Source organism: Bos indicus x Bos taurus, chromosome 10, assembly GCF_003369695.1.
Source record: "Bos indicus x Bos taurus breed Angus x Brahman F1 hybrid chromosome 10, Bos_hybrid_MaternalHap_v2.0, whole genome shotgun sequence".
NCBI lineage: Eukaryota > Metazoa > Chordata > Mammalia > Artiodactyla > Bovidae > Bos > Bos indicus x Bos taurus.
The window spans coordinates 79,125,586-79,140,236 of NC_040085.1; the positions used below are offsets into that span (position 1 = coordinate 79,125,586).

The 14,651-nt window shown below is 46.6% G+C and overlaps 2 protein-coding genes across 7 annotated transcripts in view; one reads left to right on the forward strand and one right to left on the reverse strand.

The window, feature by feature from the left end:
* Positions 1–2,973, forward strand: part of ZNF410 (zinc finger protein 410) — a 44,458-nt gene extending 41,485 nt beyond the window's left edge. For 4 of the 5 annotated variants that reach the window (XR_003512833.1, XM_027552392.1, XM_027552391.1 and 1 more), the window contains one exon: positions 62–2,973. Coding sequence is in view for 3 of the 5 variants with exons in the window: in XM_027552392.1 (XP_027408193.1) it covers positions 62–100 (39 nt within the window). In the remaining 2 variants the exon portion in view is untranslated. The remainder of the gene's footprint in view (positions 1–61) is intronic. The other variant, XM_027552393.1, reaches the window with a different exon arrangement.
* Positions 1,262–14,532, reverse strand: FAM161B (FAM161B, centrosomal protein). Of its 2 annotated transcripts, XM_027552389.1 has the most exons (9): positions 14,398–14,532; positions 11,221–11,540; positions 9,691–10,247; positions 7,595–7,941; positions 7,005–7,132; positions 5,012–5,176; positions 4,695–4,794; positions 3,136–3,278; positions 1,262–2,455 (listed from the first exon to the last, which is right to left on the reverse strand). In XM_027552389.1, the coding sequence occupies exons 1-9, from the start codon at positions 14,449–14,451 to the stop codon at positions 2,317–2,319; spliced, it is 1,953 nt and encodes a 650-aa protein (XP_027408190.1). In that variant the 5' UTR covers positions 14,452–14,532; the 3' UTR covers positions 1,262–2,316. The 2 variants fall into 2 exon arrangements, with proteins under 2 accessions (XP_027408190.1, XP_027408191.1); XM_027552390.1 differs by lacking the exon at positions 5,012–5,176.
* Positions 14,533–14,651: the final 119 nt, after the last annotated feature.

Genomic DNA, 14,651 nt, shown 5'->3' on the forward strand with positions numbered 1-14,651 from the left:
TATGAGTTTTTTCCTATTATTCACTGGTAACTATTCCAGATTTGTTTTTAATCTCTTACAGTTACTAAACCAAGGAGATTTAACTGAAAGACGGACATGAGCCATGGGTGCTGACTCCTGGAAAAGCAGCTTTGTCTGATCCCAGAGTGCATTCAGTAGGAACAGGATGCTTATGGCTCACAATTTGCCAGAACCAAAACAAAAAAGGACCCCACTTTGCCTCTGTTCATCTTTCCTGGCCTAGAAGATGAATGTAGGAGAGCTTCTCTTCGGTTACCATCTGATCCAGACAAGGAAGAAAGCAGTGAATATGGGCTGGGTAACTGGACCTACCTCTCTTCCCACTGCACAGTTTTGGGATGGACTTCTCCCAAAAGTGAGTTTGATTATGTGTTGGCTGCGGTTTCTCAGTAAGACTGTCGAGGGGAGGTTTTCCTTTGAAGAGTTTTCATCCCAGACTGAGCTGTCTTTTCACTTGGGTGAACTAAATCCTGCCACCAACCATAAAACTTCACCAAGAAGTTCAGCTTTCAAGATGCCTTGTTGCTTTGGAGAAGGGTGTGATGTCAGTCCTGTTGTGACATTCTCCCTTTAGCAACCTGAGTAAGAGACTCTCCGCCACTGGGCTGCAAAAAAATAAATTACTTGAATCCCTGCTTGGCCCAAGCTGAGGTACTCTTTTGTCCTAATCACCTCTACTTGGCCACTTTGCTTTCTTTGTTTATGGAACATACAGTAGCATGTTAAGAGGTTTTTTTTTTTTTTTAAGTTAAAAATCATATGATTCAGAGCTTCAATTGTTTTTCCTTTAAATAAAACAGCTGGTCAGTTTTTTGGCTCCTTGTTTTAAACAAATTTGTTTTCTTAGAGAGTAGATTAAGAAAATAATGCAGCCTTTCCCTTTAAGATGGGGCACTGATTTTACCCTTAGGAGTCCATGCAGGTAAAACTGAGCTCAGAAGTCTTGGGGCACCTCACACAAGCATCTTCATCTCCAACTAACAAACCCAGATGGTAGTTATTAGAGTATCACTTTTGTTATCACCAAAAGGACTGTGTTTGAGTCTGGAAAAATGGCAGTAATAACAGATATTCTTGAATCTTTCCAGAAAGGTAGTTTAAAAAGCATGATCAACGTTCTCCTGTTAGAGCAGGCACTCTTGCTATCATCCTATCTTTACAGTTACTGAGAGAGAATATCTAATTATTATTGCTGAGAAGAAAAGCGTCCAAAGATGACCTACTAGTAGGACGTCATGGCTGTCAGAAGAAGTTTCAAATTTATTAAAGTGAACCTCTTGCTGACACAGTACATACATGCACACAGTGGCACATTCTGAGCAGATACAGCAAAGAATTAACTGCTGTTTAAAGTAATTACAGTGATCGTTCTTAGTTTGTTAATGACATGCATAATTACCCTGAGTTCATACTTCTACTTTTAAAATGCCAATTTTATACTAGAACTTACACTTATTTTTATATTAGAACAGTGATCTTCAACCAAGGACGTTTTGCCCCCCAGGGGACTTTTTGCAATGTCTGGAGACATTTTTGGTTGTCACGACTGGGGAGAGGGATGCTCTGGGCATCTAGTGAGTCCAGGCCAGGCCATGGGTGCTGCTGAACATTCTACAGCATATAGCTCCCTCACCCAAAGGTGTCATCTGGCCCAAAATGTCGATAGCGTTCAGACTGGAAACCTTGTATTTTGGGTTGCCAAGGTGTCATCCCCCATGGGCTAAATCTGATACACGAATGTGAATTGTTTTGCCCTACATTATTTCCAAATAATTTTTTTTGGGGCGGGGGGGAGCTGGGCCATGCAGCTTGTGGGATCTTAATTCCCTGACCAGGGAATGAACCCACACCTTGGCAGTGAAAGCAGAGTCCTAACCACTGGACCACCAGGGGATTCCCAGTAATTTTTAAATTAGTTGCCAACATGCAGATTTCTGGTTTCTGTTGAAAATGTGGTTTATCTGGCAATTCTAGGCTGATAGTTCAGCAGGACAATATTTTTAAGTCTCTCTTCTATCTCCTGCTGTCTTACAGCTAGCCCATATGACCCATTTGTTTCCTGACCAGGAAGGCTTACACCTTTTTTCTGTACAAATGCTTAAGTGTGAGGCACAAGAACCATTAATCAGCTCTGATCTCTCCATCTTGAACTTTTCACTTTGATTTAACTTGGATCATTCTCTGTTATCTACTTTTCTTTCCCCCATTCTCCAGAAGTAACCATGACTCAAAATCCAAGTTTTGCCCAAGTTTGCTGCTTGATATTATTCAAAAGCAGTATTGTAAGTATCCTTATTAAGCAAGTGTTCTGAAATTATCTGGTAATTTGTAAGACAGCTCCTCCAGTTCTTTCTTGGGACTTGAAAGCTGTTCCAGAGATTCTTCTAAATCCTGCTGTGGATTCCTGCTGCCACGTTTTGTAGTTTCATGAGTGCTGCAGAATAAATTAAAGCATTATACAATTTTAAGTTTTAAAGGAACCATCATGTAAGGCATAAGTTTGGTTTCAACATTATCATTATTCTCTATGATAATAAAGGCAAATTTCTAGGGGGAAAACTGAGATAGGAATTAGGGAAAGGGCTGCTAGGACTTAACAAAACAAAGTTTGAGAGAAATGGAAATACTGTACTTTTTTCCCTTTGACTCAGATGATATCAATGGAGGAGTTGGTGCTAATGAGTTACTTTTTAAAAATTCTGGATTTGAACAAGCCATGGTGACCATGCTAAAGGGAAAAGAAAGGCTTTGATCAAGATTTTACAGCTTTTATTGGGCTCTATAAAGGTTTCTGTCTTCATTTGTCAGAGTGTAATTTAACATTTAATAGGAAGTAAAAGTATACATGATTTTTCTTCAAAAGTAAAGGCATTGGACTGAAATTGGAAAAATGATCTGTTTCATATTGAAGGAATCTAGACCTAATAAACAATGGTTATATTTTATTCACAACTGCACTACGCACCAAATTTAAATGTGTTACTTGGAGATTCCTGGTTTAGTATACTGTTAGTATAGGATTGTGACCTCAGAATATGAATGAGTGTTCTAAAGCTTCCTCCCAGCAGCACTGCTAGAGATGCAGCTTGAGAGCTGCAGGATGACCCCAATCACCTGGGACAATCACCGACTTCCCACTGCTCCTTCCACTGTAGAGCCCGGCTGCCCTGACCCTTGTTCCTCACAAAGTCTTCATCCAGCCCAGCCTGCTTCAGGGTGTCTCGATACCGCTGTTCTGCTTCCTTTTTGGCAAGGTCCTGTGGAGTAGAAATGAATCTGCTATAGCTGAATTACCAGATTAATTCTAAACTGCCTGTTTAATCTGTATGCTTTAATACTTCTTTCCCATCCCACCACCCCACCGTTAATGCTGTACACAGATTTGTATGAAAATTACTTAAGAGCCTCGTTTTCAAGCTTCAGAGTACATAGGAACTACCTGAAGATCGGATTACAATGTAGATACTCATTTGGTAGTTCTCAGATGTGGCCTGCAATTCTGTGTTTCTAATACTCTCAGGAGATGCCAGTTGCTGTTTTGGGAACCACACCTTTGCCAGCCAAGGATTCAGATTTTTGGAAGACCAAGTGAGACAACAATGAAAAAGATGGACTAAAAACATTTAAGATTCAAAAGCAACCAAACCATCATCAGGAACACTTACATATAACAGACTGAAAATAAGGTGCACTAGTAACATTCTTAACAGGATGGATGGTCTGTATGTAGACCAGAAAAGGGTTATTTTTTGCATATTTGTTTAAATGATATTTTTCCCCAGAGTGGTGAAAGATCTTTTGAGATCTGAGAGTGAGCTTCCTAGGAAAAAGCTAACATAAAGAGCAAAATTCATTATGAGAAATTTTTACTTAGAAATCTAAGTTGCTAAGTAAATCCAAGACAATCCAGTGTGTGTATGTGTAATACGCAGGGAGCTAGGGAGGACTGGACCCAGGAAATGCCTCAGTAATGCACTAATAATGCCCAGCATTTGGATCCAGGTCACTACAGAATGCCATCTTTTGTTTGAAACTCTGGAGAGGAGAGAGATCTACAGGGTCTGATGCATCTCAAAGCTGTCTGGGATGGTGGCCTTTCTAAGGCTGTTCAAGTTAACTCCAGAGCTTCCTTAGGGAAATCTCAACTGAGTCCAACTTCCCTGAAAGTCTAGAGAACATATTAAAGAGAATCTTGCAGTCAGAAAGCCACATAACCTGGAAGAGGCCTTGTGGGGTTACTTGCAAGCATCCCAACCCCTGAGGACCTATAAATGTGCCACAGCTCTAGAGGCTGGGGATGCCCAGGGCACCAGCACTACAGGAGGAGAGGTGATGTTAGCAAGTTAGAGATACTCCCAACAGCGCCAGACTGTCAATTGTATGTCTAGGATCTAACCGCCATTCTGATTCAAACTGTAAACTATAGTGAAAACCCCAGGAAGAGAAATATCCCTTTATAAATGCCTTTGGAATCCAGTCTTGGATGAAATCAGTCCAAACAGTGTTCACCAATGCACTACTTACTTTGAGAAAGATAGTAATAATAAAATGAGCCAAATTTAGAATCTTTCTGAGCCTAAGGGAAGTGTTTAATACCCAGATATTAAACTGTTTCATAATGTCTAAGAGCCATCTCATCCAAGACAAGAAAATAAATGATACTTTAGATTTACCTTGGTAACCTGTTCGAAGAGATACGGCCGCCTTTGTATTCTTTTCTTCATTTCCTCCAGTTCTTTCTTATACTCTTTTGCTCTTTTACGGTCATTGTTCCTGAAATTAATAAAGGCTTTTAGAGTGAATTCCAGGTTTTTCCAATCTGGAGTACCTTTAATTCCAGTTAAATGGAGTAACTCCCATAGACATTGGAAATTCCTAACTGCCTGGCAAAATTCTTGACTATGATTACAGGAGCCTACTGTAATAACCCCATTTTCAAGACAAATGGCTCCCAAGATAGTTATCCCTTTGACACATGGAGGACACTGACCGATTCTCTTTCAGCTTTGCTTTGAACACCTCCTCCAGGCTTTTATGGGGATCCATGGCTTTTGCACGCAAGGTGACAGATTTAGATATCGCCTGACACTTCTTTTTATGCATCTCCAACCACTGAGTACTTTCATCTGCTTTGTCCTTTTTCTCAAGTGAACATCTAAAGGGAAGAGGCAAATAAGAAATGCAGATGACCAACCTGGGTATAATTTAAAGCAATCTTAGTAACCTCTCTGGAAAGTCAGTTGGTTTTTTCTATGAACAGGTGACTAATTTACCACAGTGGGATTTCAGAAAGAATAAGATTCTGTGTTTAAATGCACTGGCAGATGAAGCCTTTCCAGCACCATGGACAGTGAGTTTCTACCCTAGAAGAAGTTCATCAATTGAACTGGAAGACATGAGATAAAATACTCTTACACTCAGGCTTCCTGCTATCTGGAAACAGTAATACTAATAACCACCATTTGCTGAGCTACCTACACTGACCCAAGTACAAACAAGCACCAATAAGTACTTTATAGCCATTAGCTTTTGTAATCCTAACAGCCGCCATCTGAGGTAAGGACAGTAAGTCTCCCTGTTTATAGGCAACAAGACTGGGCCTCGAGGGTAAGCTACTTGCTCAAAGCTACCCAGCATGTAAGTGAAAGCCAAAATTAGAACCAGGATGTCTGACTCCCAAGCCTCTGCCCTTGACAACTGTGCTGTAAATGGTAGATTGGAAGGTGCCTGAATTCATGGTCCTTTGGGAATACATATTTGCATTTCCACAGAGACCTGGAAATGGGTCTCCTTCAATGCACAGACAATTTGGGGTTAACTTGCAGCATTCAGTTTGTGTAAATATTCTACAAGGTACTATTGAGAATTCTACCAAAAAAGTCAAGACTCTTGCAGTTGGATGTTTATATTCAAATGGATATACTAGGAAGGAGAGTGGGGAAGTTTAATCTGCTAAAACGTCAAACTCCCTATTGCCAGAACGCAGACATGGACATCCTCTGCAGGTGGACCACCCTCTGGTTCATGAGACCTATCATAGTGAGACCTCAGAATACTGATGCACTGAGCCTTGATTTAGCAGCTTTGAAATTTGAGGAAGAAGGGAGTATCCTTTAGATTCTAAATATATTTCTAAAATCCCTGTTGTGGGTCTTCAGCAGCCAAGGAGATTCTGTGCACTCCTGTGAGCCCCACAGGAGGGCACTGAGATGCCCGTCCTCCCAGGGCTAAGCCACCTGTTACACTGTGACCACGCCTGCTGTCTTCAGCTGGAGGCCTGCTGGAGGAACTCCTGCTGGGGGCACTGGCTGGATGAGACCACCACCAGGACTGTCAGGTCAGTTAAAGAGTTAAAAATGAGGAGGCTCCTGTTTCCCAACTGACTTAAAATAGTTCCCCAAGATGAATCAGAAAATCTCAAATCTCTGCCATGGATACCTCATCTTAATGACAGGGTCACACACACAGGTTCAGGCTTCTCTGAATTCCTGTTCCTATAGCTTCCTCTTTCACCAGTGGATCTCCATCTGTTTGGAAACTTCTTTCTTTCCAGCCTTTGGTTGACTCCTCATTCTTCAGGTTTCACCTTAGACATCTATTACAAGAGACCCAGGCTGCCCAGTGCCCCTATAGTTCCCCATATTCCCCCATCATTATACTACTCACAAGGTATAATAGTTGCTTCTTTGCTTTTCTGTATTTCAGACTAGATATTAAACTATAGGTTCCATAAGGTATCTCCAACTTTAACACTGTGCCCAGCACAAAGTCACTCCCCCAAGGATACTGGCTGAGTGATGGCTTGGCATTCTGCAGCACTCAGTGTGTGAGGGTCACATGAATTCCTGTCCTGATCAGAGGCTCCCCTTTCACCCCTTTCTCCGTCTCTCTGATAACAGGAGAGGAGGCTCAGCAGATGGGTGCGTTCCAGCATTTAGGCCAAGATCCGAGCACCAAGAGCCTCGTGTAGCCTGACCACTCACCGGACCGCAGATTCCCGCTTCCTGGTGGCGTCTGTGATATGTACGGGGAGGGTGTTGGCAGAGAGGGAAGCAAGGCCATTCAGAGAACGACTCCTCGACAGGCGTGTGGTGGGTGGCTGTGGAGATTCCTAGAAGAAACAAAGGCTGATGTTGGTGGGACAGCATGTGCAATTAGTTTCTTGTCTTCACTGGGATTCAACTGTGGTGAAGTACTAGTCAGAGTCTTCATTTCTTTCTTGGGATTAAAACAAGGGTAATGAGATCTAAGGGCCAAGACTTGGATATCAATCCCAAAGTTTTTAATTAGAGAAGAGTTCTTTGGAATTGGTACTGGGACGTGGCTAATGGATCCCAACTCCCTGGCTTCCAGACTTGCTTGGACTTCTTTCTGCAAAGTCCCTCTACCCAGAAGAAAGGAAGGGAAGTATTCTTGTGGTCATAAATATTGAGGATCTGTGAATCTGCTTACAGATGAGCCAGTGTCTTTTTATTTTTTAAGACAGAAAAATGTTGAGAGAAGCGCCTTCCTTTGAGACTTGGGCCCTCCTGTGTTTGGGCCTCAGCCCTGGCCTTCCCGCCTGAGCTCTCACCTTTCTACCTTCGGAGGTGGCGACATCACAGGGCCTCCGCGTGTGACACAGGCTGGCGGTTCTCAGCAGAAAGGGCTTGTTGCGCGTTGCCTCCCGGGTGTCTCTTCTCTTGGCAGCTCGCTTCTGGAAGGCCTTGTAAAGCTCCTCGTAATCAGGGACAGCAGGATTCACCCGAGGCTGGAATCCAAAGTCAGTGTGCAGAAACCCAAGCTTTTCCTCCCGGGTGCGGGTGGCTGTTCGAGGCTGTGGGTCAGCCTGGCTACTGGAGGGGGCGATGGGGGAGGAGGCCTTCTGGAGCATGTCTAGGGCTCTCATGTGGATGCGAATTTTCCTAAGGAGCTCAGCTTCTGTGGAAGAGAAGTCAGGGTGGCAGTGGGTGAGAAGGGACCAAGCTTCATACCAAAAGGTTTGGAGAGCTTTCCCTCTTAAATACTTGCAATGATGGAGTGTAACAAGGCTGGAATCCGTGATTAACTTTCCAGGAATTTTGCAAGCCAGCTGGCACCATGTGGAAAGCTTAAAATTGGCCAGGATAGGAGTATTTATTCCATGAAAATGGCAAACACTACAACTTCCTTTTTTTTCTCTTTTTTTCTAGAGAGTGCCCTAATGAATGTTGACTAGGACACTACTGCTATGTGCCAGTCAGGCTGCAGAAGCAGCTACCATTTACACTTAGCACTTTCTACAGCGCCTTCTTCAGAGATGAAGCAGGAGGGATGGGCCAGACCCCAGCTCCTCTCCCAGGTCTCCCTTCTTGGGCAGAGGCCCCACTGTCCACTCAACTCCCCAAGCCCACATCACTCTTGCTGCCTCCTGTCTCATTTCAGTCAGTCACAGGTTCTGCCGTCTCCTCCTCCTTAACCTCTCTCTGGGCCAGCCTCTTTTCGTCCTCTCTGCTTCATAATTTCTCGAGTCACTGATACAGGCTTCTGTAGATCACAATCCCACTGGGCTCACCCATCCCCCTTTATTCCCAGAGCAGAGTGAGATTTCTGAACTGTGTATCTGACCACGAACCACCCTAAAACTCTTCAGTGGAGACTACCCCAATGACTAAGCCTCCACACTCCCAATGCAGGAGGCCCAGGTTCAATCCAGATAACAGATCTAGGTCGCGGAACTAGATCCCACATGCCGCAACGAAGACCCTGCACAGCCAAATAAATAAATAAAGTCTGAAAAACAAAACAAAACCCAACCCCTTCAGTATCTCCCTGCTGCCCTTGAGATGAAGGCCCAACTCCCTCCCGTGGCCTGCAAGGCCCCAGGCCTAGCCTGGGCCTGTCTGTCCCACCCCTCTTCTTTCTCTTTCCCCTCTACCTTTCCATGCCTTGAATGCGCTCAGCTTTCTACCTTCAGTGCTACTATTTCTTCCTGATACACTCTTCATTGCTTTTCTTCTAATTCCCCCCCACGGCTCCTCCTTCAGGGTCAGTCCCCACGCTCACTTTTCTCTGGGGACCTCCTCACTGTTCCCACGCCTCACCACACTCTAAGTCAGGTCCCTCTGTTACATGTTCCACAGGCTCCCCCAGGCTTCCCCCTTTATCCCCTTCAAGTGACTCGTCACATTTGTAACGATTTGTCTGCCTCCCTCCCTTGTCCACAAACTCCACATCTGTTTCTTCACACCTGGGGTGTGGCATGTGTTACTGAAGGAGCGAATAAAGCCAGAGTCAAGAAGCTTTGCTTCTTGAAATAAGTACCTCACAGGAGGTGGGAGGGGGCCTTTCCTTGGGGGCAGCTGGCTAGCAGTGGTACTGGCCTAGGCTGGTCCCCAGACATCTCAGTGGCTCTCTGCTCCGGTGCCTGTGCTGCCAACAGAGGTTTTGGCATCCACTTACTGAGACAGACGAGGTCATCAGAATGAACCTGGGGCCTCCTACCCCTCTGCCAACCAGGTGCCCCTATTGTACCGGCCGACCCAACCCTACCTATGGCCTGGGCCTGCACTGAGCAAGGTCTCTGATGGGGCCACCCCCGAACAGCCCATCTCCATGGCCAGGCTGACCCCTGAGCCCAACTCACTCCTCCACAGCACCCACTCAGCACCTCCGGGTGGGAGGGGGCCGGGAGGTTAAGGATGTCTTTACCCTGGAGTTTGTCCCCGAGGGCTGGCTCCAGAATGGACTTGGGGATCCTCCTGGTGGCCTTCTGCTTGGGGACTTTGGCTGTAGCGGCAGCGGCGGCGGCCAGGTCCCTCTGCAGAGCAGCTTGCTTTCTCCGCTCCTCCTTCTCCAGGAAGCTGAAGGGCTTCAAGGAAGAGAGGAGCAGCTCCTTCCTCTTCTGGATCCCTGCCTGCCTGCGCGCCTCATTGCGCTCCATGACCTCCTGGTAGAGGGGCAGGTAGACGTGGGCAGGCACGGGTTGGGCCCGGAACTGCCGGTGGCACTCGGCCTCCTCCCGGCCCTGCTTCTCGGCCTGCCGCCTCTCGGGCTCAAAGGAGGCCGGGGAGGCCAGCCACTGCGCCTTCTTCCTGGCCTCGCGCAGCGTCATGCGGAACGGCTGAGGGACGGTGATGGACGACACCCAGGAGCTGATGCTTCTTTGCTGGGAGGGAGGCCTGGAGCTGGACGGTGGCTGCGGCTGAGCCTTGGGAGTACGGGAGGGCAGGGTACCCCAGGAGCTGCAGCGCCTCACGGAGCCACACCTGGGGGACAGAGCAGCTGTATGCGTGGAGGATGGGACGGCCAGGACGCCCAGCTCCTCCAAGATCCTCTGCCTTTCCCCCCACTTCCATCAGGTCACACCTAGTTTATCAGCCTCACATCACAGCCCCATAGGCCTCTGGTTTGGTGGCTGGTGGTTTTAGTCGCTAAGTCATGTCTGACTCTTGTGACCCCACGGACTGTAGCCCGCCAGGCTCCTCTGTCCATGGGATTCTCCAGGCAAGAATACTGGAGTGGGTTGCCATTTCCTTCACCAGGGAATCTTCCTGACCCAGGAATCGAACCCGGGTCTCCTGCATTGTAGGCAGATGATTGATTGCTTCTAGTCATCTGCCTACAAAAACTGCCTGCGCTTTTCTCAACTCAGCCTCTCTCCTTCCCACAGGCCAACCTGGCAGCCCTAGGAAGGAAGTCTCTTCTTAGAATTGATCTAAGAGTTTTCCACTTTGCACTCTAATCTTTTCATTTGGTAGAGAGAAGAGGGCAATGATGAGGAGGAGGGCTTTAGAGTCAGGCCCAGGTTCAAAACTTGCTTCAAACAATTACCAGCTATGTGGCCTCCAACAAGGTTCTCCTGGAACCTCATTTCCTCAACTGCAGAATGGCAAAAATGATATCTGCTTGCCGGATTATTGGGAGGAGAAAAGAAATACTACAAGAGAGAAAGTATAATGGCATAGAGCAGGGCTTGGCAAGGTAAATGGACCTTGGTGCCATTCTCAGGGAGGTAGCATATTTGGGAAAGGCATCTCTTTAATCGATCCCAAAGTTTCAGTTGACTAAGGGTTACCCAGCGTGATTAAGGACTGCTGGGTAGGAATCAGACACGTTTGGCTGATGCTGAGCTGGAGCATGGGTAAGCGGCACTTGCAGAAGGAGGTCTTTGTTTTACTGAGGAGGAAGATGAGGCCTAGAGTCACAACGCGGCTTGGCCAGAGCTGTGCGCTGCCTTACCTCGCAGATGGGGGGTACTGCACCTGTGGCTTCCCCCTGCCTTCGTCTCGGAAGAAATGCTCCAGGTCCTCATCCTCTTCAGAGAGGCTCTCATTACTGTCTGGGTCAGATGGATAAAGGGATTCCAACAGGCACCACCTGTCTTTCTGCCTCAGTGCCTGCAGAGTCTCAAAAAAACTCCCAGTTGAGTCAGAAGTAGAGTCTGTCTCCTCCTCTGGACTGAGGAACTCACTGAGTTTGCCAGCCCTGGGCAAAACCAGCCCATCCCCGTTCAGCTCCTTGTCTGCATCTGTGTCTGAGGAGGATTTGGGGGAAAATATCTAAAACAAAATAGAACAGACTGTGGGTCAAACTATGATTTCAACACATAACTATTAACTTCATGTTAAATAAATCTATATATTAGGGACTGGGGTAGGGGACCAAGGAAAATGTGTTAGTTACTTTAAAGAAATTTCATGTCTCAGGATATAGGCTGTGATTGGTTGGAGGGCAGGAAAGGGAATCAGAGCTGAGTTGGTTCATGCAGTGTGGTGAGCATTTGTGGAGTACCTCCCTTCACCATGCAACCCTGCTCTCCAGGAATCCTACCTGTGACCTTGGCCACACTCTGGGACCTGCCCTTTGGGGGTTTTACCTACTAGTTGCCAATCTCCCTTTTTGGGCTTCCCCTGTCTACACCTCTGCTTTTCTCATATGCTAGCTAATTCCCATCCTCTTACTAGGAATGAGTAATTAACAGGAGAGACAGTGTGGTTTAGCTGAAAGAGTCCTAGAAAGTGGGAAATCTAACTGAGTTTAAACACTCCTTTCATTCAGAAAATATTTACTGGTGTCTAATGTACAATGCTGGGAAAGATTGAAGGCGGTAGGAGAAGGGGACGACAGAGGATGAGATGGTTGGATGGCATCACCGACATGATACACATGAGTTTGAGTACACTCTGGGAGTTGGTGATGGACAGGGAAGCCTGGAATACTGCAGTCCATGGGGTCGCAAAGAGTCGGACACAACTGAGCGGTTGAACTGAATGTGCGTTGGGCATTGGGTTGAGAACAAGACAAGGTCCGTACTCTTGTGAAGCTTACATCCTAGTGAAGGGAGAAAGACAATGTAAGATGGTAATCATTCAATAAAAGCCACAAAACTGTGATAGACTGATGGAATGGCTATGTGAAGCTTCTCTGTTGATAAAAGTCCATCAGATAAAGACCACTAGGAATGTACCTGTAATCAGAACTAGGTTTATTAACTTTTTACAGAATACCTTCTAAAGGGGCTTCCCAGCTGGCACTAGTGAGAAAGAATCAGCCTGCCAGTGCTGGAGACGTAAGAGACATGGGTTTGATCCCTGGGTGGGGAAGATCCCCTGGAGGAGGGCATGGCAACCCACTCCAGTATTCTTGCCTGGAGAATGCCATGTACAGAGCAGCCTGGTGACCTATAGTCCGTAGTGTCGTAAAGAGTTGGACACGACTGAAGCGGCTTAGCACACACTTCGGGAAATTAGGAAACTTGGTTGGGGTGGGCATTGAGGGCTTTTTCTAGGGTTGGTTTGTCCTGAATGATTCTGAGGAGAATTAGGGGAAGCAGGGATCAACACTGGATGGATGCTGTCATGAAGAGGGCAGTTTAGTAAGTGGATGAATGAGCCATTTTTATTCAAAAGGTGGCAAGAACAAAGTAGGGCTGGGTAAGCAGTTGGAAAGTAAGCATAATCATTTAGAAGTATGGGGTATTAGTTGTTTTACAACGTGGCCCTGTGAGAAATACTGATTTCTGCTGATCTTGCTGCTGGCCTCATCTGGGTCTATTACAGTCTGAGTTGTACTTTCTCAGTCCTGGGATGATTTTCACTTTCAAAGTCCTCACTGTGGAGGACTTTCAGGTTGACACCTGATCAGTGAGAAAAATGTCAGACTTGCCAAGATGTGGGGAAAGAGGGTTTGGGGTTCAAAAAAAAAAAAGAACAAGTGCAAAGGCCTTGAGGCAGGGACCTGAGGCCGGAACAAATGATTCTTGGAGAGGTAGAAAGAGGGTCAATGTGGTTAGAGGACAGTAGCAGAGAAATCCTTAGAGAGGCAGGCTGGGGCCATGATGAGAGCACAGGTTGACTGGCTGCAGTTGGGGGAAGGGCTGTTTCCGGTCTCCAAGTGGACACCTGGTAAGGGCTGAACTGGGTGCTCAAAGATCTGGCTCTCATACTGAAAAAGAACACTGGATTTTGAGTCAAAGGTATGTGTGCCCTAGCCCTCATTTTGCTACTGAAAAGCGTGTAACTTTAGGAAAATTCTTTTCTAAAAAATGACTTTATTGATATAATTCATACATATCATACAATTCATACAACTCAGTGTACAACTCAGTGGGTTTCAGTATATTCAGTTGTGCAACCATCACCACAGTCAATTTTTAATCAACTCTCAAAACACCTCATTGCATTTAGTAGTCACTTCCTATTTTCCCTAACCCATCCCCACTCCTCAAGCCCTGAGACCACCAATTTACTTTCTGTCTCTGAATTTGGAGGGTTTCCCTGAAAGTTGGTAAAGAATCCGCCTGCAATGCAGGAGACCCCGGTTCAATTCCTGGGTCGTGAAGATCTCCTGAAGAAGGGATAGGCTACCCACTCCAGTATTCTGGGGCTTCCCTTGTGGCTCAGCTGGTAAAGAATCCGCCTGCAATGCGGGAGACCTGACTTTAATCCCTGGGTTCGGAAGGTCCCCTGGAGAAGGGAAAGGCTACCCACTTCAGTATTCTGGCCTGGAGAATTCCATGGACTGTAAAGTCCATAGAGTCGTAAAGAGTCGGACACGACTGAGCTACTGTCACTTCACTTCACTTCTGAATTTGGGGGCAAATTTCTTAATCTTTCTGTGCCTGTTTTCTCCTCTATAATACAAAATGGAGACAACAATCCTGGAGGTGGTTGAAACGATAAGCGCAAACTGAGGGTCACCGCTACGATTCTATGAAGAGCCTGACGCAAGGCGCAAGCGGTTCAAGTCCCGGAGTTAAGAGCCCGCCTTCACGTCTGCAAACAGTGCGGGCTAGAATCCCACGCCCCGGTGACACTCCCCGGTCGTCTGTCTCCAAGGCAACGTTTCAAACAGCTCCCTCAGGGTTTCCTTTCTGGGGTGCAAACCTGATCCCTCTCCTTCTTTTTCTCCCCTCACCTGATGGTTCCACTGAGCGCCGCCGGAGGCTCCTGCAGACCTCCCCACGGTCATCTCCTCAGCCGGGTAGAGAGACAAACGGCGGTGACAGCGGCGGTGACAGCGGCGGTGGAGGCGCAAGCGGCTCGCCTAGGTTCCGCCCCTTTCTAGCGTGGGCCTCTGATTGGCTCCCAGGCTGATACTCGAACCATTCCCCTCCCCAGGAAGCCTCTCTTCTCTCCCGCCCAGGCAGGGAGGGCTCGCTTTCTGATTGG

Excerpts from the sequence above, each read along its gene's own strand:
- FAM161B (XM_027552389.1), bottom strand. The coding sequence starts at position 14,451 with ATGACCGTGGGGAGGTCTGCAGGAGCCTCCGGCGGCGCTCAGTGGAAC. Across the intron at positions 7,133-7,594 it reads CCACCTCCGAAGGTAGAAAG|GAATCTCCACAGCCACCCAC; the intron begins GTGAGAGCTCAG and ends TGTTTCTTCTAG. Across the intron at positions 3,279-4,694 it reads TCTTCGAACAGGTTACCAAG|GACCTTGCCAAAAAGGAAGC; the intron begins GTAAATCTAAAG and ends TCTACTCCACAG.